The 21983-nt window shown below is 37.5% G+C and overlaps 1 protein-coding gene across 2 annotated transcripts in view; it reads left to right on the forward strand.

Annotated features, from left to right (window-relative positions):
• Positions 1 to 12221: 12221 nt before the first annotated feature.
• The window catches only part of C4H1orf87 (chromosome 4 C1orf87 homolog), a 60546-nt gene continuing 50784 nt past the window's right edge, over positions 12222 to 21983 (forward strand). For both annotated transcript variants that reach the window (XM_051999567.1, XM_051999566.1), the window contains exon 1: positions 12222 to 12429. In XM_051999567.1, coding sequence (XP_051855527.1) covers positions 12323 to 12429 — 107 coding nt within the window. In that variant the 5' untranslated portion in view covers positions 12222 to 12322. The remainder of the gene's footprint in view (positions 12430 to 21983) is intronic.

A 21983-nucleotide genomic window follows, 5' to 3' on the forward strand; every position in this document is an offset into this window, starting at 1 on the left:
CTCCCTCCTGGGCCGTGATTTCCATTGTCAGATTGCAGCTGTGCGGCACTGAGCTTCAGCTGCACCCACAAAGCCGCCATCGCTCCGGAGCGAGCGCCAATTTGCTCTTCTCCGGGGAGAATAGGAGGCTGATTACAAAAATAAGTAGGTAGGTTTCTTTCATTATGTACTATGGATAAGGCAACTGTAAACACTACTTCTCTCATTTAGAGGTGGCACACACAACAGATTGGAAAAGCTCTATCTCCAAGCTACGGGGGCAGAAAACCCTTATCTGCATATGATGGCCATGAATATATATCTGATAAGCATTTTAAATAGAGTTGACAAGTCATAGGAGACCATATACCTTTTATAGATGAAGCCTTTTCAGGGACAGACTGTCCTTGAATCACTAATTCAGAAGAATAATATGGATATAGAACTTCGAGGTTTGCCAAGTGACTCTCTCATTTGATGCTCATGACAGTTCTTAGAAGTTAGTTCTATTGCACCATGTTTAGGTAAGAAAACTAAAGCAGAGAGAAATTCAGTCTCTTGCACAGGATCACAGAGTTTATAAATGTCTAAAGCCAGACTTGAACTCGTCTTCTTGATTCTAGGTCCCATGTTCTATGCTCTAGGCCACCTAGCTTAGCATATGTGGGTAGGAAAAAAAATTGGAATGGAAAATGTAACAAATTTTCATTTTTTTAAAAAGAGTGAACATGTAGAAAAAAACTTTACAAAGATACACAGAATCACAGAATTTCAGATTCTAAGAGCTGGAAGGAAGCCCAGTAACCACTAATTCTTGAACAAAAATATAATACAAATCATATCTAGGCAAGTTTTAGAGCAATAACTGAGTTCCAGTGTTACCTCTTGCATGAAACCTCTCCTTACCCTTCCATCTCCCTTCTAGTAGCAGTTAGATCTCTTATAAAATACCCATTTTCAAATTTAGATTGTCTTAATGTATGATAGATGGGGCTCTTTTGCTCAACTGTGATGATATTCCTTGAGGGCAAAAATCATGTTTTCTATCTTTTGCCTTTTGTTGAATGTGGTGCTCATTTTAAAAAAAAAAGCACAATACATAATCAATACATGGTTGTCTAATGAATGAATAAATATTAGCATCAAAGAACCATAGATCACAATGGAAAGCAAACGTTATGAAAAAAAGAGAATGTCAGTGTATAGAACTTAGAACACAAGGTGTCAGGGTTAGGGAGAGCCTTAGATCATGGGATGCTAGAATATGAAGGAAGTCAGAACAGACAAACACAATAAAATAGATTATTAGCATTTTAGAAAACAATATGGCAGGTGACACGACGATGTCATGGAGTGAGATGATATGGAATCAAGATTGGGGCTTTGCCATTTCTGCTTGTATGATTGTGAATGACAAATCTGAGTTTGCTAATTTATAAAAGGAGATACCAGTTATGCTAGTATCATAGTCACTTAGACAACAAGCATTATTTGCATGTTTACTATTTAAATTTACTAAATTTAAATTGGAATGATTATAGGACATTATATGAAAAATAGAGAGAGCTTCTGAGTTTTAAATGTAATCTCAACCACTCACTAAGCAAGTTGTTTTAGTCTGTTTGCCTTAGTTTCCTCACCTCTAAAATGAGCTGGAGAAGGAAATAGCAAACCACTCCAATATCTTTGCCAAGAAAATACTAAATGGTACCACAAAGATTAAGAAATGGCTAAAAAATGTCAGAACAACAACATATGAATAGTTTAGTCCAATCCCTTCAGTTTAAAATTGGGAAAATAAAGTGAAAAGAAAGGAGGTAACTTACCTAAATATCTATGCTGGGATTTGAATCCAGGTATTTGTTTGTGCTTTTTTAAAACTACAGATTCAGAATGTTAGAGCAGTCAAGGACCTTAGAAAATCATCTGTTTGAACCAATTATAGATTGTTAAATTAGGGGGAATCTTAGGAGATAGAATGTTAGCTCACAGAAAATAGAATCTTTACATTGATGGGAAAGTTTGGGACAATCTTTGGAATCAGTATGTTGTAATGGAGTTAGAGGACACAGGGGCAAATCACAGCTCCCCTATTTTCTATTACATATGACTTTGGGAAAGTCATTTATTTCTTAATAGGGCTCAGTTTCTTTGACTTAAAATGAAAAGGGCTGGGAACAAGATGGCTTCTTGATTCCCTTTTATCTATGATCCCAGTTAAGCACCTCACTTTAGAGATGAAGATTCAAAGAGAGTGAAGGCATTTATCCAAGATCACTTTTTTTGAATGACTGCTCTTGTAGAAGAAGGACGCTGGCTTTATTGATTTGAAAAGTTAGAAACACCTTCTGCTTTATCTATTATTTGAATTGCCCCAAGTGTAAGGTCTAACTAATACATTATTGGTGGAGTTGTGAAATGATCCAATCATTCTGGATAGCAATTTGAAACTATGGCCAAAGGGCTATCAAACTGTTCATACCTTTTGACTCAGCAGTGCCATTACTAAGTCTGTATCCCAAGGAAATCATAAAGGAGGGAAAAAAAGATCCACATGTACAAAAATGTTTGTAGCAGCTCTCTTTGTGGTAGCAAAGAATTGGAAAATGAGTAGATGCCCATCAATGGGAAATGGCTGAATAAACTGTGATATATGAAGGTAATGGAATGTTATTGTTCTATAAAAGTGATCACCAAGCTGATTTTAGAAAGGCCTGGAAAGATTTATATAAACTGATGTTGAACGAAATAAGCAGAACCAGGAATACAGTGTACACAATGACAACAAGAATGTGTCATGATCAACTATGAAAGACTTGGTTTTCCTCAGTGGTTCAGTGATCCAAAGCAATAAACTTTAGACAGAAAATGCCATCTGCATCCAGAAAAAAGAACTATAGAGACTGAATGCAAATCAACACATGTTATATTCACTTTTTTCTGGTTTTTTTTTCTCTCCCATGGTTTTCTGTTTTGCTCGATTTTTTTTTCTCCCAATAGGATTCATAAAGCAATGTGTATTAAAAATAAATTAATTAAAAAAAAATGCAAGGTCCTATGATCTATTCCAGGTAGTTCAGCATAACATCTGGACTGATTCCCACTTGAATTGGAAAGATCTCTTATATTAAATATCTTATTTTACATGTATATGTATATATGTTTACATACATACACACACACACATATGTATGTATGTCAAAGTTTATAGCTTCTTATTATGAGGATTCTGAATTGACATGATGATTGAAACCTGAATGCAGAAGTCAATTGCCTCCTTTTCTCCAGGCTATGTTTGATGACCAGTATGAAGGAGAAGAAATATTTCTTTGCCTGTTTATTATGGAGGCAAAGAAATTATTTTATTTTGAAAGCAAACAAACTCCAAGACCCTTGTTGCGTTGGAGAGTGACAATTCTGCAAAATCTTTCTCTGGTAACTTATCATCTAAAGCTGTAACCTCTAAGAGAGGCCCCAGTAAACACACTTCCATAGAAGCAAAAATTTATTGTGATACTTCTTTACTAGGTTTAATATAAATCAGGAGCAAGAGAGTTCACAGATAAAGAGCTTTGTGGCAGATCCCAAAAGAGGATGCTATGGCTAGTTAAGAAGGATGAAGGTCACTGTGAGAAGTAGGAAGAGTTCTGGGTCAGAAGTTCAAATCTCAATGCTAACACTTATTGAGGTCAAATAATTTGAGTAACCTCTCTGGGCCTCAGTTTCCTCATTAAATTAGAAATTTGTGACCCTTTGATATCATGGACCCCTTTTGCAATCTAGTACATGGACCCCAGATTAGGAATTTGGATTAATTGATCTTGATTTCTTCTCTCCCTACATCCCATGAGCTCAGAGCCAGAAGGGAGAGCATGTTAGAGTAGAAAAACACAATCTGGTTCACATCCTGCCTTATGAATCTACTACCCATAAGGCCTTTAGATGAGTCACCACATTTTAATCAATAATAAAATGAAGTTAAATATATCCAGAGTCTTATACCCAAAAGATATCCAAGAAAGAGGAAAGAGACTCTAATCTGTATACATATTTGTTGATTTGTGATAGTAAAGTATAAAAATGAAGGAGAAACTCATCAAATCCAGAATGGCTAAACAAATTATAGTATATACATGTAACAGTATATTATTATGTTATAAGAAGTACTGAAAGATCTGGTATTAGAAAAACCCGAGAAGATCTACAGACTAATGCAGAGTGAGGGGAAGAGAATCAGGGGAGCAATTTGTACAAGAATAATGGTTTTTAAAAAAATTTGTAAGACATAAATTTTGAATAATTAAATGAGCAGTCATGACTCTAGAGAACCATCGAGAAGGCTAGTTGTTTACCTCTTGACAGAGAAGTCATGGACTCAAAGCAAAGAAAGAAACATATATTTCTGGACATAGCACATATGTGTATTTGTTTCAACAATGCTTATTTGTTACAAAAAGTGTGTGTGTGTGTTTTTTCAATAGTGAGATGATAAAGGGGAGAAGAAACTAGTAATAGTGTTGCTAAAAGAAAGAAAAGAAGGTCATTGAAACATTTTATTTTTTAAAAAAAGTGAACTTGTGAAAGCAAAAGAAAGATCAGAAGGAAACAAATATGTAGGAGAGGTTTTTTTTTTTTTGGTTAAATTTGCTATATACATTTTTTGGGGAAAAGAGTATATGTAGGATTCACAGTTTTCCATACAATTCTCTTTTTTGCTCTACTTTGTATATAGAGATGTACTTTTTATTTTTATTGGAGGTCATTATAATGTTTGAAATGAAAAATGAATTAATAAAAAATTTACAAAACATTAAAAATAAAAATATAATAAAAGGATAGGGCTAGATGATGTCTGAAGTTCCTTCCAGCTTTAGCTTTCTAGCTTTAAAACTTTAAGCTTTAGTTTCAGCATTTGACCTTCCAGAAAATAGCCTAAATTAATTTATTTAAGCATCTCTTTGCTGTCCAAGGGACTCTCACAGATCTCCAGCACCACAATTCAAAAGTAGTAATTTTGCAATGCTCAGCTTTCCTTGTAATCCAACTCTCACAGATATACATTGTTACTGGAAAAAACACAGCTTTGACTATAGGGACCCGCATCAGCAAGGTGATGTCTCTCCTTTTTAGTATGCTGTCCAGATTTGCCATAGCTTTCCTTCCAAAGACCAAGTACCTTTTAATTTCATGGCTGCACTGTTTTCAGTGATTTTTGAGTCCACAAATATAAAATCTGACACTGTTTTCATTTCTTCTCCATTTGTTAGGAAGTGATGGGATCAATTGCCAAGATCTTAGTTTTTGTGATAGGAAGCTTCAAGCCAGATTTTACACTCTCTCTTTCAGTCTCATCAAGAAGTTTCTTAATTCCTCTTCACTTTCTGCCTTCAGAATGACACCATTTGCATATCTGAGACTGCTGATATTTCTCCCAACAATCTATGATCTAGGTTCCTGCAATAAATAAATCAATATGTTTTTGCTATGTGTCTATTGTGTGTCATTAATCGTGTCGGACATGGGAGATACTAAGACAAAATCAAGGAAATGAATCTGTTTTAAATATTCATCTTCAGGGAACTTCCTTCTTTTGGAGAGAGAAATTATGTACCTGAAAAAGTAGATACAGAACAGATACCAAAACGTGCAACTTGATTGGGAGTTGGGTTGTTGAGGTGGGGAAAGACATCAGACTATTGGGAAAGAAACCAAGGAAGGACTTTTAAAGCAAGTACCATCTAAGTATCAAAGGAACAAGACAGCAATTCCAGGAAGCTGAGGTCATAAAGGGAAGCACTCTAGAAGGAGGGATGAGATATTTTAGGAAAGACATTGATGACCTGAACTGGCAGAAATCATGAAGCTGGTGTGGATGAGAATGGATATTTTTCAATTTCTCCACATAACCTTGGCTCGCATTACAAGGCTTGAGATATGCAATGCTGAACTAGACTGGATTGGGTCAAGTTGGCATTCTAGCTGAGCTATTTTAAAAAGCTAATGCTATTACAATGATTCACTAAATATGCCAGCAAATTTGGAAAACTCAATAGCAGCAAGTGGATTAGAAAAGATCAATTTATATTCCAATCCTAAAGAAGGGCAACATCAAGAAAGCTTCAAATTACTTACCAATTATGCTCATTTCAAACACCAGAAAGATTATGCTTATGCATATACAAATCAGATTTCAGCAATGTGTGAACTAAAAATTATCAGAAGAGTAGAGGAACTAGAGACCAAATTGCCAGTATATGCTGGATTATGAAGAAAGCAAAGAAAAACATCTACTTCAGTTTTTTTGATTACATCAAAGCCTTTGACTGTGTGGATCACAACAAAATGTGGCAAATCTTCAAAGAGATGGGAGGACCAGATCGTCTTACTTGTTTCCTGAGGGACCAGTATGTGGGCCAAGAAGCAAACAGTTAAAATGAAACATGGGACAACTGGCTGGTTTAAGATTGGAAAAGGAATACGATAAGGATTTATATTGTCACCTTATTTATTTAACTTATATGCATAGTACATCGTGTGAAATGACAGGCTAGAGGAATCAAGAACTGGAATTAGGGGTGCTGAGAGAAATATCAACAATCTCAGATTTACAGATGACGCCAATCGGAACACAGAAAGTGAAGAGAAATTAAGAAACTTCTTGATGAGGCTGAAAGAGGAGAGTGTAAAAGCTGGCTTGAAGCTTCACATGACAAAAATTAAAATCTTGGCAACTGATCCCATCACTTCCTAGCAAATGAAGAAGAAATGGAAACTGTCAGATTTTATATTTATGGACTCAAAATTCACTGAAGACAGTGCCTGCAGCCATGAAATTAAAAGATGCCTGGTCTTTGGAAGAAACACTGTGGCAAATCTGAAACAACGTACTAAAAAGGAGAGACCTCACCTTGCTGACAAAAATCCCTAGAGTTAAAGCTGTTGTTTTTCCAGTAACAACGTATGTTTATGATGTTTGGATTATAAGAAAATCTGAGTACTGCAGAATTACTGCTTTTGAATTAGGGTGCTGGAGGAAATGTTTGAGAGTCCCTTGGATAACAGATATCAAATAAGTCGATGCTTAAAGAAATTAATTTAGGCTATTTTCTGGAAGGTCAAATATTCAAGTTGAAGCTTCAATAATACTTTGGTCATATAATGAGAATATTATCTCCATTAAAGAGACCCTGATATTGGGGAAAATTAAAGGCAAAAGATAAAGGGGACGGTATAAGATGAGATGGAGAGATAGCATTATGGAAACAATGAACATGAACTTGGACAGATGTTGAGAGATAGTGGAGGATAGAAGGGCCTGGTGTGCCCTTTTTATCCAAAATTGTCCTAAAGAGTGATTCACAATTGGATGACTGAAAGATAACAATAACAACAAAAACTTGAGAAATAAAGCTATTTCTATTCTATTGGGTTCCATGATTCAGTGGTGTTAGTACCCACTCACTCCAGCATTGCTCATACCAATCAGCCAATCAATTAACAGATCTTTCTTAATTGCCTACTGGGAACCAGGATATGTGTTAAATAATATAGACTAAAATGAATTAATATTCGTCCTTGAGGAGTTTACATTCAGCTGAGAAGATAGTATCTATGTTTGATTATCTTTGTATTAATATATGTATCTGTATATTACATATATATGTACACACATACACACACAATCAAAGGTTAAAAGCCAACACCCAGGAAGCATTTGAGTCCAAATCTGAATCTATGGCCAGTGGTCTGCCCACTGTATTGCCAGAGGAGAAAAGTAACTCACAAAGATGAAGTGCCTCATGTACCAACATCCAATAAAGAAAGGAGATAAATGACCTGAAGCCACTTTTCTATTATAATGGGTGTGAACTACCTCTGTCTTACTTCTTCTGCTCTTCCCTCTTTCTCTCTCTCTCATTGTCTCCCTCTGTCTTTCTCTGTCTCCATCCTCTGATTCTCTGTTTATCTCTATTTCTGCTTGTTTATTTTTCTGTCTTTGTCTCCCCTTTCTCTGATTTTTTTTCTGTGAGTTTATCTATCTCTCCCTTTGAGCCTTTGGGCAAAGACTCAAATTGGGGAAATTGAGTTACTTTGTCTCCTACTTGGTCAATTTTCACATTTCACTTAACATGGTGCTTGATACATAATAGGCACTTAAGAAATGCTTGATTATTTTAGTATCAAAAGACTCAAATTCAAATCTTACCTCTCCTACTTACTTCTATGTTACTATTAGAAGTTATTTTACCCTCATTTATAAAATATCCTGGAGTATTTGAATAGATGATCATTCTAGTCCATTCTTAGCATAAATCCATGAGTATGGGACCTTAAAGGTCACTGACACCGATCCTCTCAAGGATTCACCAGACTGCAACCTGGAAATGGAGCAAAAGGAAGTGATGTGTCCAACCTCACTCAGGTAGGAGTAATCTGCAAATCAGAGAGCACAATTCATGGTTTGCCTTTCCAAGTTTCACTCTTTTCACTGAACACAGAATGTCTAATTTTCTAGCCCCCAGTAAATAAATCTGAAGATATCTTTCTTGGACTTTTAAATACCATGACTCTTAAAAAAACTCTAGGTTATATTAAAGATATTCATTACTGACCTAATAATGTGAATGGGAGAAGCCCATAGAGGCCTTGCAGCTTGCTCAGCCAGAGATCATTTATCCTATGTGAAGGACGACTGGCTCCCTGATCTGTTTACCCCAGGGAGCCAATGAAATAGGGAGCTGAGATAGACAGATTGATAGATAGACCCAGAGACAAGACACATATATACATATATACACATAGAAAAAAATTGGATAGATGATAGTCAAATGATAAACAGATGGACAGATGATTGCTATAGATATATGTGATATATGTATATATATATATAGGTATGCATAGAAATATTGAACATTGGCTCACAAACATGTGAAGTTCTCGTGGTGAAGGAGAAACACACGTCATCAGGAAGGCTATGGAAGTAAAGGAGGGAGCTTTATGCTGGGACAATTGATAATAATGAGGGAAAATCAAAAACAAAGGGGAGGGAGAGGAGTACAAATATAGTTCCTTTGCTGATTATCTACTTCAGAGTCAAAGGTAAGAGAAATCAGGAGGGAGCTTCAGAACCTATTTGCCCAAGGTTTTAGAGGTAGGCAGGAGATACTCAGTTCTTGTTGTTTCTTCCCTAGTTCCCCTTCACCACTTCCCAGGGTACTACTTCCCTCTAACAACCTAAAAGCTGTTCTACTTTTCCAAAGACAGCTACCTACTGGGGAGCGGCTGAAGGGAGATTGTTTGGAGCCGAGGATGCAGAAATTTAGGGAGCTCCTGGCTTGTCTGCAGCATTGCCAGATGCCTTGGAGAGCTTCTTTTGGGGAAAGGTCCACTAGAGCAGCCATCCCTCCCTCCCCTCCTTTAAAGCCTTTCCCCACTTCAAATCCGACCAAATCACTTAACTGTGTGACTACAGGCAAGTGCCTTAGTCTCTTTGTAGGTCTCAGTTGCAGACTTGCAAAATGAAGTCGAATTAGCCAGTTTCTAAGGTCCTATCTGCTCCATCTTTGATCCCGAGATTCTCTACCCTTGCCCCAACCAAATGGGGCGCCCCCCTGCAGTGACTCACGGCTAATCTAGCTGCAGACTTGCAGGGGGAAGGGAGAGGGAGAGGGGTGGTGTAGTCTAGGCCGACATCGGTTTGGGCTAGCAACGGGCTCCCGCGTCCTTAGCAACCAGGAAATGGGGCGGGGTTTGCCGTCTCCTGTGAATCTCTTCACCTGATTGGTGCACACTCTTCTCCTACATTTAGCTCCAGGACTCTAGTCCCCCAAACCGCACCTTCCTACCTGGCTGCAACCTCTCCAGGGAATCTAAGTGGGACCCACTCCCCTCTGAGCATCCTGGGCGCCAAGACCTGCGTAGGTAAGCGCCTGGAGATCCTTGGTAACCCCTTGGTGCAGGGGAGGAGCTGGGACCGGGCGAGTTTTGCGCTTAGAGGAGGTGTAGCTTAGCGCAAAGAGAGCCTGCCAGAGTCTGGGGGCCCGAGTCCAGGTTCCCCTTCTGGTCCTTGTGGGGTCCGAGACTTGGAGAAAGACTTTTGGACTCTCAATTGGTTCCTAACAACTCCAATAGTAGAGAATTTCCTCGAGAAAATCAGAAATTTCCCAAGAAAATCTTTGGGGAACACCTGGAGAGGGCCAGCTCCTGGGGACACGAACAGTGGCTTTCTTCACTTCACCCTTCCTCCCCACAGCTCCTGGCAATGTTCTAATGGCTCCCCGGTTTAAAGGCATTCTTTTCTAGAAGCCAAGCCTCCTGGGTTCCTTCTGGCTGTTCCATCCCTCCCCCCAAGATACTGCATCTCTGGGTTCCAGGTTTCTTCTCTGGCTATTCCCCTTCCGCCTCCTCCAACTTCTTAGAATGTTCTCTAATTATTGACCTCATCGGCTTCTCTTAAGTCCCAACTAAATTCTCTCTTCTACGGGATAGTCCCTCTAAATTCCAGAGCCTTCCCTCTCCTATTGATAATCTGTTTGTGGAGCTTGTTTGTATGCATTTGTTTTCTGGTTGCCTCCTCCATTAGATAGGGAGCTCCTTGAGGGCAAGGACTGCTCTTCCTTCTTTCCTTCCTTTCTTCTTCCTTTCCTCCCTTCCTTCCTCCTTTCCTCCCTCCCTTCCTTCCTCCCTCCTTTTTTCCCTCCCTCCTTCCCTTCCTCCCTTCCTCCTTTCCTCCCTTCCTTTCTCCCTTCCTCTCTTCCTCCCTCCCTTCCTCCCTCCCTCCCTTCTGCCCTCCCTCTTTCCCTCCTTCCTTCCTTCCTTCCTTCCTTCCTTCCTTCCTTCCTTTCTTCCTTCCTTCCTTCCTTCCTTCCTTCCTTCCTTCCTTCCTTCCTTCCTTCCTTTCTCTCTCTCTCTCTCTCTCTCTCTCTCTCTCTCTCTCTCTCTCTCTCTCTCTCTCTCTCTTCTCTCTCTCTCCCCTCCCTGTCTTTCTTTACCTTCCTTCCCCTCCACTTGTGCTTAGCACAGTGCCAGGCAAAAAGTGGGTATAATGTTTATTGATTGATGTGGAACCTGGTGCTAGGCTAGAGGGGGAGTGGATGGCTAGAAGAGGGAGGAGACAAATACTTTAAAAGAAAGTTGAAACCAGTTCAGAGAGATCTGAGTCTCTTATTTTCAATCCTGAATCATAATTTTATATTTTAAATCTGGGAAAGACTTTCAGATGTCATCTAGTCCAAGCCTTCCAATTTTTATAGAGGAGAAAACTGAGGATTGTAGAGATTGGGACTTGGCAAAACTACTCAGGAAGAAAGTGGGAGAGGCAGGATTTGAACTCAAGCTTTGTGATTATAAATGGAGGGTTCTTTCCACTATACTCCACCATGAGCAATTTTGAGTCAACACCAGATGGTTTGGAAAGTAGAAAGAACTAGGTTAAAATGGGAAGAAGGTGAGATTTGGAATCAAGGCACCTGCATCCAAACCCCAACTCTGCTGCTTACTATTTTTGTGACTTTGGGCAAAACATTAAACTCTCTGACCCTCAGTATCTTCACTGGCAAAACAGTGGTGGAAATGAACTTTATATTTCCTTTGGCAAGACCCGCCTAGCATGTCCCTGGTCTGCCTTAGCTGGTATTAGTTTTACTTTAATGTTCACTTAGTAACAGACAGAGGGAATTTATGAATCTTCCTCTGCCCACTCCTCACTCCTACCTAGTGCTACTTCCTGAGTTAAGAAGAACTTTAAAAGTAGGAGTGCCTTTCAGGTGGCTTTAAAAGGCTGCTGGTCTTGTCCCCTCCTTTTATTCCTAAAAGAAGTGATTCCTGGAGTGGACATCTGAATCTCCCATGATCATTCCACTAGCAGTCACCAAGTTGGGCCCTAGATGTTTACCAAAGACTTTGTACTACTTCTCTGACTTGCACATGCTAGCTAGTAAGTAATGTTTGGGTTTTTTCCTAATTAAATGAACTGGAGTATCATCATGGATTGAGAGCAGGAAAGGGCCTTGGATATCATCTCCAGCTCACGTCTCTCTTTTGACAAAAGTGACCACTAAGACCCAGAGAGAAGTAAGTTGCCCAAGACTAGTACAAGTAGGAGACGTTTGAACCCAGCTCCTCTGACTCCAAATTCTGCTCCTTCCAATCCAAGTGGCTTTGGGTGGCCACAGGCAAAAGAGAGTCAGATCCTTTGTTGGAATTGTGCGATTAACCCCAGCTTTTCTTCTTTGCAGTGGAGGGAAAGCAGCCCCATGCTGGCCTTCTCAAAGCCCTGAAGCTCCAGACTGCAGATTTCCAAGGACAGGGCTGTAGGTGTCTAGTGGGAACTTTCCAGAAAGTCATGGCTTCCTCTTGGGACACCCCCTATCGGAGAGCTCCGATGCCTGAGACGGTGGTGAAAATTATCGGGAGTAAACATTACCGATTCCTGGTGGAGAAGCCGAAGACGTAAGTTGGTAGTTTGAAATAAGTGTTAAATCTGGATGGAAGAACCTAATAATGAGTCATTAAATAAGTTTGGGAGATGAAGGAGTCCTCAAATATAAATAGGTAGAGAAAAGAGAGAGAGAGACAGAGAAACAGACAGAGACAGAGACACACAGAGAGAGACAGAGACAGGGACAGAGACAGTGAGAGAGAGAGGCTCATATGGATAGATAAAAATATAGATACATTGATAACTATATACTCATATCAGTGTAAAGATCTATCTATACATTTACTCATCTATCCATCTATACCTATCTCTTCTCTGCCTGTCCGTCTTTTTATCTATCTACCTATCATCTTTATAAAGTTTTAATCTAGTAAAATAATTAAAGCTTAAAATTGCACTAAGACATTTGAACCCCTCGGTATAACCTGAGAATCCCATTCATGTTAACTAGTGACATGAAACTTCATCTCCTCAATAGCTTGAAGGGGAAGGAGAGGGAAGCAGGGAGCATGAGATTTTTGATATTTTTCATTTTTATAATTTCCCAAACTTCACAGAAGCGGTCTTTTTGGGATATGTCAGTTCAACACAAAGGAACTGGCAAAGTAGGAAGCGAGCAGGTTATGAAGACCTTTAAATGCTAAAATAACCTTTAAATTTAAATAAATAAATAACTTTACTCACTAGAGTTTATCTAGTATGGGAGATGGGGAGGGAGGACATGCTATGGTCATACCTGCCCCTTTTAAAAATGTATTTGCAAATACATTTTTGTCCTTAATTTTGACCTTGAGGTATATGTCTACATGCCTGTTCTCTTGAGGAATAAGGACTGGATCCATCCCTTCATGATTTGTCATTTAAGGAAACTTCCTCTGCCAGTGCAACTTGACACTTCTCTGTTACCTGCAGCTTTAGAGAGATGACTACGGTTGAGTTGCTTAGGGTCACCTAGTGAATGTCTTTCAGATGCAGTAGTTGAATCCTGGTCTTCCTGGTTTTGAGAACAATTCTCTTTCCAGTATGCTATGCTACTTTTTGTTCTATTGAGCAGATGTTATTAAATCTCCTGGATTTAATGTAATCAGCAACAGTGTCACTACAAAAAGGAACATCTGGAGGACTTCATCATCCACAGGAAAATTCTCTTAAACTTGTATTGTACAGCGGATCTCCCCTATCCCTCTAAGAACTGAGGATATATGTGCAAAGAATAAAATATTTTTTTCTTCTTTTTCATAGTGATTTTAAAATATATTTAATTATATATGAATATATTAAATTATATATAATTTAAATATATTTTTAGCATTCTTTTAAAATAATTCTGAGTTTCAAATTCTCTTTCTCTCTCATCCTTTCCCTACTCATTAAGAAAACAAGCAATATGATAAGCAATAATCATGGAAAATACAATTCCCTCTTAGCCATATCATACCACAAAGGAACAAAAAAAAAGTAAGAAAACTATAATTAAATGTGCACTCTGAATTAATCAGTTCTCCCTCTGGAGATAGATCACATTTTTCAACATAAGTTTTCTGGAATTGTGTTGGATCACTGTCTCGATGAGAATAGCTGATTCATTCACCGTCTATTATCATTACAACATTGCTGTAATTGTAGAGAATCATCTACTGGTTCTGTTCACTTCACTTTGCATCGGTCCACATAAGCCTTGCTGTATTTTCTGAAACCATTCCCACCTTATCATTTCTTATAGCACAATAGGTTTCCATCACAATCATGTGTCATAAATATTTTTTGGTTAAAAATAGCTCTTTTTCCTTTGATCTGTTTAAGGTACAGACCTAGTGGTATTGCTGAATCAAAGGGTATTTACAGTTTTATAGCCTTTTAAGGCAATTTCAAATTGTTCTTTAGAATGATTGGACCAATTCGCAAATCCTCGAAGACTTAATTTTTGAACTTATTTTCCTTCATCTGATCTAGCATTTGTCATTTCTGATAGATGTAAAATGCTACTGCAGAGTTGTTTTAATTTGATTTCTCCATTCAATAGTGATTTAGGGATTTTTTCATATGACTATATAACTTTTATGTTTTTATATATAACTTTTATGTCTTCTTCTAAAAACTGTTCTGTTCCTATCTCAACAATTTATCAATTATGAAATGAAATTTTATAAAGTTACCTATGTATTTGAGGGGAAAAGGCCTTTGCTGTAAAAAAACATTTTATATTATTTTATTGTCCATGTTGATACTCTATTGTCCATTTCATTTCATCAGAAAGTAGTTTCCCTCATCATCTCTTTTATTTAGGTTTCTTTTTGCTTTTCCTTTGTCTTTAATCATAATTGCCACTCCTGGCGTGTTTTTTGTTTGTTTGTTTGTTTGTTTTGTTTTGTTTTGTTTTGTTTTGTTTTTTACTTTGACTGAAGCATAATAGATTCTGCTCTATCTCTTTATATTAGTTCTCTGTGTATCTTTCAGTTTCAAGTGTTTCTATTATAAATAATGTATTGTTGTATTCTGGTTTCTACTCCATTCTGTCCTTTGCTTCCATTTTATAAGTGAACTTCTGCCCTTCCTATTCACAGTTATAATTACTATGTATTTCCTTCCATCCTATTTTTTACTTTATTCATTTTTTCATATTGTTTCTTGATATTTCATGGTGTCATTGGCTTCCACCTATCCAATTTTAATTTTAAAGGAATGATTTTTTTCAGTGAATTTGCATGCTTCTTTCACCATGTTTTTAAGGTATTAGTTTTTTCAGTATTTTTTGTGCCTCTTTTCTTCAAACTGTTAATTCTCTTTTCATAGTATTCCCCTATCACTCACATTTATTTCCCCAATTTTTCCTACCACTAATTATCTATTTCCTTAACTCTTATAAGAATTCTTAGTGGCTTGTGTCCAATTAGCATTTTTAAAAGTTTTTGGGTTTTCACATTGTTGCCTCCTTCAGAGGTCTTGGTCTTCCCTGCCACTATAGTAGCTTTTTATGGACAAAGTTATTTTGTTATTTGCCTATTTTTACAGCCTATTTCTTGATCATGAACTTTATATTGATTTCTGAATGCAGTTAAATGGAGGATGGATGGAGGTGTCATTTGAGGCAGAAAGACCCTCTACTAGGCTATTGTCACATCCAGGTAGGAAGTGATAGCATCCTGGACTAGGTTGGGAGCTTTGTGAATGGAGAGACAAGGAAAAATACAAGAGATGGGTGAAGATATAAAGATTAGAACTGCAAACAGATTGGATATGTAGAATAAGATATCAAGGATGTCACTGAGGTTATAAGCCTACATCACTTGGAGCATAGTGGTACCTCTAACACTAATGAGTACTGGGAATACAGGGAGGATTTTCAGGGAAGAAGTAGGTTCAGAATCAGGTACATGGAGAGATTCTCCCTTTATTTTGTGCCTAATTCAGTTTACTTTACTGAATCATAATCTATATCATATTCATTAAATATAGCTATCCCCTAAAGATCTGTCCTATGTCTTCTCTATAATTACTCTCTTTGAGGACTCATCAATTCAAATAAATTTCTTTATTATTTGGGACAAATTGATCTTGATATATCTATAGGCTATCAAGATAGAATTGCTTAGTAAGCTATTGTTTATATGGGACTAGAGCTCAAAAAACATACTGGATACCTCCAGTATATCTACCGATATATAGATCTGTGAATCAATGGTAAAGAGATGATTATTAAACCTCATAGAATAGACTTATAGTCCTTCCTATTTTCAACACTCAAAGATCTCCAGGTTGAGATTCTGCCTCATTCATGTAGACTGTAAGCCTAGGAACTATATGAGGCTAAGAACTGAATCCAGGTCAAAAACTAATAGAACCATAGAATTAGAGCTCTGGAGGATATCAGATATCATCTGCTTCAGAGTTTAAATAGCTTTTCCAAGGTCACGTATCTTGTACAAGCTTAGGGTTGCCTGACATACAACACTGACAACAAAAAAAGGTCTTTAAGTATGCTTGCTCTGCCTATAGTAAGTGCCTACTAAATGTTGCTTGAATTTAGTTTTAGATTCATTTTAAAATTTATTTTTAAAAGAGCTACAATGTAAAAGTACACTCATGTTTTTATTTTCAAGCATTTTCCTTGAAGGTCATCTCATTTTTGTAGATAAAAAAAAATCAAGAAACTGAGTAGATTCATATATTGTTTAAGAACTCAGCAAATTAATATCACAATCAAGTTAACTTGTTCTCCTCTCAATTTCTGGCCTTTGATTTTTTTCCCTATTTTGCATGTGTGGCATTGTCTCTAGAGTTACTCTCTCAACTCTCCCAACAGTAAGTTGAGTCCCATTTATACCCTGAGCTTTCTAGAAATAACTTTAAGAGGTTAATAATGGTTGTTTGCTTCCATTATAAGTCATGAGCCCCTGTTGATGTGCTCTTTCTACTATCAGTTTATATCAACTAGCTAGCTAGCACACTTAATTAGCTTTGAAAATCTTGTATTTAATAAGTTTGTAAGTAATAAAAATGAGTACAAAGTGATTCCCCCTCATCTTCTTTTTCAAACAAGGGGCTTATTTCCCCACAAGTATACATAAAATCCATGAGAAATGGGGCTTGTGCTTAGATAACGCATAAGACATAGTGGTAACTTATACGTCTTCATTGATGGAAGGCATTTTTTCTTCTTTCTTGGATTTTCATGAACTTCCCTGGTATTGCTTTTTTGGGGGTACTCATTGTAGAGTTTCAAAACTTCCTTTTTATCACACCTAGTTTATTCTTAGTTCCCAAATGATAGATGCTTCCACCAGCCACTACTATTCCAAGGATACTATAAGGATTTCCATTGACAAGACCAATCCTTTTTATGGTTCACAAGGTCATGTTCTATTCCAGGTGGAAATATCTAAAGATTGTCCTGTCTTTTCTCTCCAATTGTGTTCCTTTTAGATCATGGCTAGCAAAATTGGTTATATATCTACTTGTTATGGGAATTTCTGATTTCAAACTAGCTTCCTGTTTTATCCAAGCTCCCCAGAGTATTTTCAACCAAAGTCAGGTCTTCCTGATGCTGAGTTTAACTCTATCCATTGTACCATCTCTATACCAGTGTTCTCCTTGGACTCAGTGATCAGGAGCCATTAGAAGTTATTTATGAGGTTAAGGAAAATTTTCTTATAAGTAGAGTTATCCCAAAGTATAAAGTGAGCCAATTTAGAAAGTATCTGATCTAATAGATAAATGACATCAGCCACAGAATAAGTCCACATCAAGTGATGTCATCCAAATTCTCCAGAGTATAATTACAGAATAAGTTCATATCAAGTGATGTTATCCTTTTCAGATGAAGGAACCTGAGGGACTTTGCACAAAGTCAAATAGTCTTTATTAAGCACCTACTAAGTGTCAGGTCCTCTATAGTGATCACTGCTATTCAGATGAAGGACCCTGAGGGACTTTGGACAAAGTCAAATAGCCTTTATTAAGCACCTACTATGTGTCAGGCCTTCTACGGTGATCACTGCTATTCAGATGAAGGACCCTGATGGGCTTTGGACAAAGTCAAATAGCCTTTATTGAGCACTACTATTTATCAGGCCTTATCCAAAGTGTTACATATATAAGGGAAGGCATACATACATATAGATATAGATAACGAATTATTAAAAGTACACACACACTATTGTATACCTCTATACACATATGCAAACACACACACACAAGTGTGTGTGTGTGTGTGTGTGCGTGTGTGTGTGTGTGTGTGTGTGCTTTTTTTTTTCCTTTTAAAGAAAGGATAGGTGTTCAGATTATCTTTATCTAGTCCAAAAACAGCAAGGACTGAATCCCAGAGTTTGAGAAGTAAAAGGAAAGTCAGTGGCCATTCAGTCCATTCCATATCCCTAAATGGAATCACCACCAGGACATCCCTGAGAAATAGTCCCCTGGCCTTCACTTTAAAGACCTCCACTGAAGGAGAATCCATTCTCTCTTAAAACCACAGATTCCTCTTTCATAATCTCTAATTTTTGAGGACTTTTTCATGACAAAAAGCCCTAATTTTCCCTTTCACAACTTCCACCCATGCCTTTTCACCCTTCTACATGATGAAATTAGATCCTAATTCCAGGCTTTGGCAGGAATATCATTCTTATTCCAGAAGGCACTGGGTGCATTAGTGGGGGCAGTTGGAAATTGGTGACAGAAGTGTTTGCCAAAGCTGGCAGACCTTTAAGGTGGCATCTGGTGACCTTTTTGTTGCCCCCACCTAGAACTTTCCAAGTTTTATGTCCTATGTGCTCAGGGTGTGCCTGGGTCCTTTTGAGAGCTACAACCCACACTGCAGATAGGCAGTGCTAAAAAGGCCAATTTGCTGGAAAATTTGAGTCAGGTCAAGTGGGCTGGTGAGCAGTCAGAAGGGTGTCCTTTCTCAATCTGACATCTTCATCCTCCTCCTTCATTGCTCTTTTCAAGACCAAGTCAGCTGTCCATCACTATGGAAAAGTTGGCTGCATCTCTGTTTCCATTAGGTCTCGTTGTTGCTTTTTTAATCTTTTGAAGCTGTAATCACTACTTTTTTGTCAAGTTAGACAAGAGCATAGAGGCAGCAGCAATGAGAACTGTGAGCTTGTGAAGAACACTGTGTGGTGTTCTCAAACTGGTTGTTTTCGTGGCAGACACAGGCAGTTTCTGAGCTGGGGAGGCTTTTGCATAATACTAGCACCATGATCCACCTCCCTCATTTAAAAAAAAAAAAGAATGGTGTTATTTAAAAACAAATTTATTCTGAAGGTATAAAGGGCCTCATTGTGTGTGTGTGTGTGTGTGTGTGTGTGTGTGTGTGTGTGTGTGTGTGTTTTAATCACTAAAACACTAAACAACAATCTTTTGGCAGATGGGCATCTACATCTCAGATTCTGGAGGCCAAATTCTATCTGAGATTCTTCTTCTGAGGGAGAGGGAAAATGATGGAACCAAAGCTGCCTGGATTCTGTCTCTTTGTCTAAAATACGGTGTCCAATGTATACATATATTGTATTTGATTTATACTTTAACATATTTAATGTGTATTGCTCAACCTGCCATCTGGGGGAAGAGGTGAGGGGAAGGAGGGGAAAAATTGGAACAAAAGGATTTGCAACTATCAATGCTGAAAAATTACCCATGCATATATCTTGTAAATAAAAAGCTATAATTAAAAAAAAAGAAAGTAAGTGAAAACAACAACAACAATAACAACAATAACAACAAAAATCAACAGATAACAATGTCAAGAATTGCCAGAATGTATAAGTGCTTTAGATATTAGCATCAAAGCATTCTTGTTTCCATTAAGAAATCTAGTCTCCATATTCTTCTTGCTTGCTTGGTTTAAAAATGACAAAGATATTAGAATTATAAAAAGGGATACAGTTAAATTGTTAACATTGCAGCATATCATCTTCTTCCTTTAAAATAATAATAAATTTTGCAGTAGCCAGTAAAAAATAAAATAAAATAAAATAAAATATTGTGTCCATAGGGCCTTCACTGTGACAAAAAGATGGAAAAGCTATAAAACCATTATATAGATCTGAGGAGTCTCACTCTAAATCCCATTTCTATTCATAAGGATAGTTCCCATAGAAAAACTAAGCTTTCTGTCTCCCATAAGTTTCCAGGAGTATCTTTGATTTGGAAAGGCATTTCTCTAATCCTTACTACCTTAAGTCCCTATTCTGTTTTTGTTGTTGTTGTTGTTGTTGTTGTTGTTGTTGTACTGCAAAGCATCACTAGTTGTGTGCCTCCATTTTATTTAACCAATTAAAAATCATTTAACTTTTTCAAAGGGATATCTAGATATATCAAGAATTAGTCATACAGATTTGGAGTCAAGGGATCAGTTTTGATCTAAATTTTTGTTGATGTTCTACGCCCTTGAATTTGGCCTCTATTGCCCTAAATTTCTTTATATTTAGAAAGGAGGAGCCCAACTTAGCTCCTTTAAGGATTTTTCTACTTCTTAATCAGTCATCCTGTGACCTGCTGAGTAGAAGTCACCTAAGGCACAAAAAAGTTAATACAAAAATTCCTCCTCTCAAAGAACTTTCCGACTAGTAGTAGGAAGGAGACGTGCACATAATTAATGAATCAACAATATTTCTTAAGTTCTCAATCTGTGCTGGGCAAAAAAGGAATAATGAAACAGTCCCTGCCTTCAGAGAACTTCCTTTCTGTTAAAGAAACCAAGATTTACACAAACTGGTGAATACAAAATAAATCCAAAATAACTGGTGGGGAGACGTGAGCAGCTAGAGGGCCCAAGAAAGACATCGTTTAGGACATGGCATTTGATCTGTGACTTGAAGGAAACTGAAAATGCTAAGATGGAGAGATGAGGAGGGGTGATATTTCTAGCATAAATCATTAGAATATAGATTGGAGTCTGAAAAGTGTCCACAATACATCCAGAGAATGGGAGAACATAAAGTGAGGAATTTGAGGAAAGATAGATCCTTCTCAGGTGTGAGGTTCCAGAAAGCTTCCCACAGGAGGCACCATTGGAGCTTTGAATGCCAGGCTAAGGAATTGGAAGATCTGAGTTCAGATGCTGTCTTCTGTACTGGCTGAATTATCCTGTGCAAGTCACTTCACCTTTTTCAGTCTTACTTTCCTTCTCTGCAAAATGGGAATCATAATAACATCGCCTACTTTGCAGGGTTGTTATGAAGACCAAATGAGATATGACGTAAATAATAATAAATAACATATGAATATGTAAAGCACTTTGCAAACCTTTAAAAGCTGCTAGCTGTTATGATAATGCCATGAGTTTGTTACTTGGAAAAATATATGGTTTTTACTGAATTTCCAGGGATCACACGATCCATATGCCACAGGTATCCTGAAACTAGGTCTTCCTGGATCTAAGGATGGCTGTCTGTAAATGCATGCAACGTGAATAAGGATTTTGGTGATGTAGTTGGGTGGAAAGTGGGGAAAGTAGGGAAAGTGGAGCTGATACCTTACAGGACAGCATTTGAGTTAAATTTCCAAGGTCACGAGGATGGTATTCCAGGAGCAGAGGACATTGGGAGCGAAGGCAAAAATGGACAGGCAATGATGGAGAGATCAAGAGGGATCCACCCCACCCACATTCACAGCATATGATGCATTAAAATGAACAAACTTTAAAGTTTGCCAACAAATTATGAAAAGTTGCACACATGTATTTGATGAGACTGGAAAGGTCATAGGAATAATCTTCAGTTGTTTTTTAGTCATGCTTGATTCTTTATAAACCCATTTGGGATTTTCTAGGCAAAGATATGGAGTGGTCTCTCGTTTCCTTCTCAAACTTATTTTACAAATGAGAAAATTGAGACCAACAAGCTAAATGACTTACCACAGCTCCTGCAGATAGTTTCTGATTTTAATATGAATATTACATGTAAATTAATTAATGTTCATATCAATATTAGCAACACTTATGATATAAGGCACTTTGTGATCTGCAAAGCTAATTTCATATAATAATCTATTTTGGTTCATAATATAACCCAGAAAAGGAAGCATGATGATCCCCATTTTTCAAATGAGGAAATTGAGGCTGAGA

This window comes from Antechinus flavipes, chromosome 4, assembly GCF_016432865.1.
Source record: "Antechinus flavipes isolate AdamAnt ecotype Samford, QLD, Australia chromosome 4, AdamAnt_v2, whole genome shotgun sequence".
Classification (NCBI taxonomy): Eukaryota; Metazoa; Chordata; class Mammalia; order Dasyuromorphia; family Dasyuridae; genus Antechinus; species Antechinus flavipes.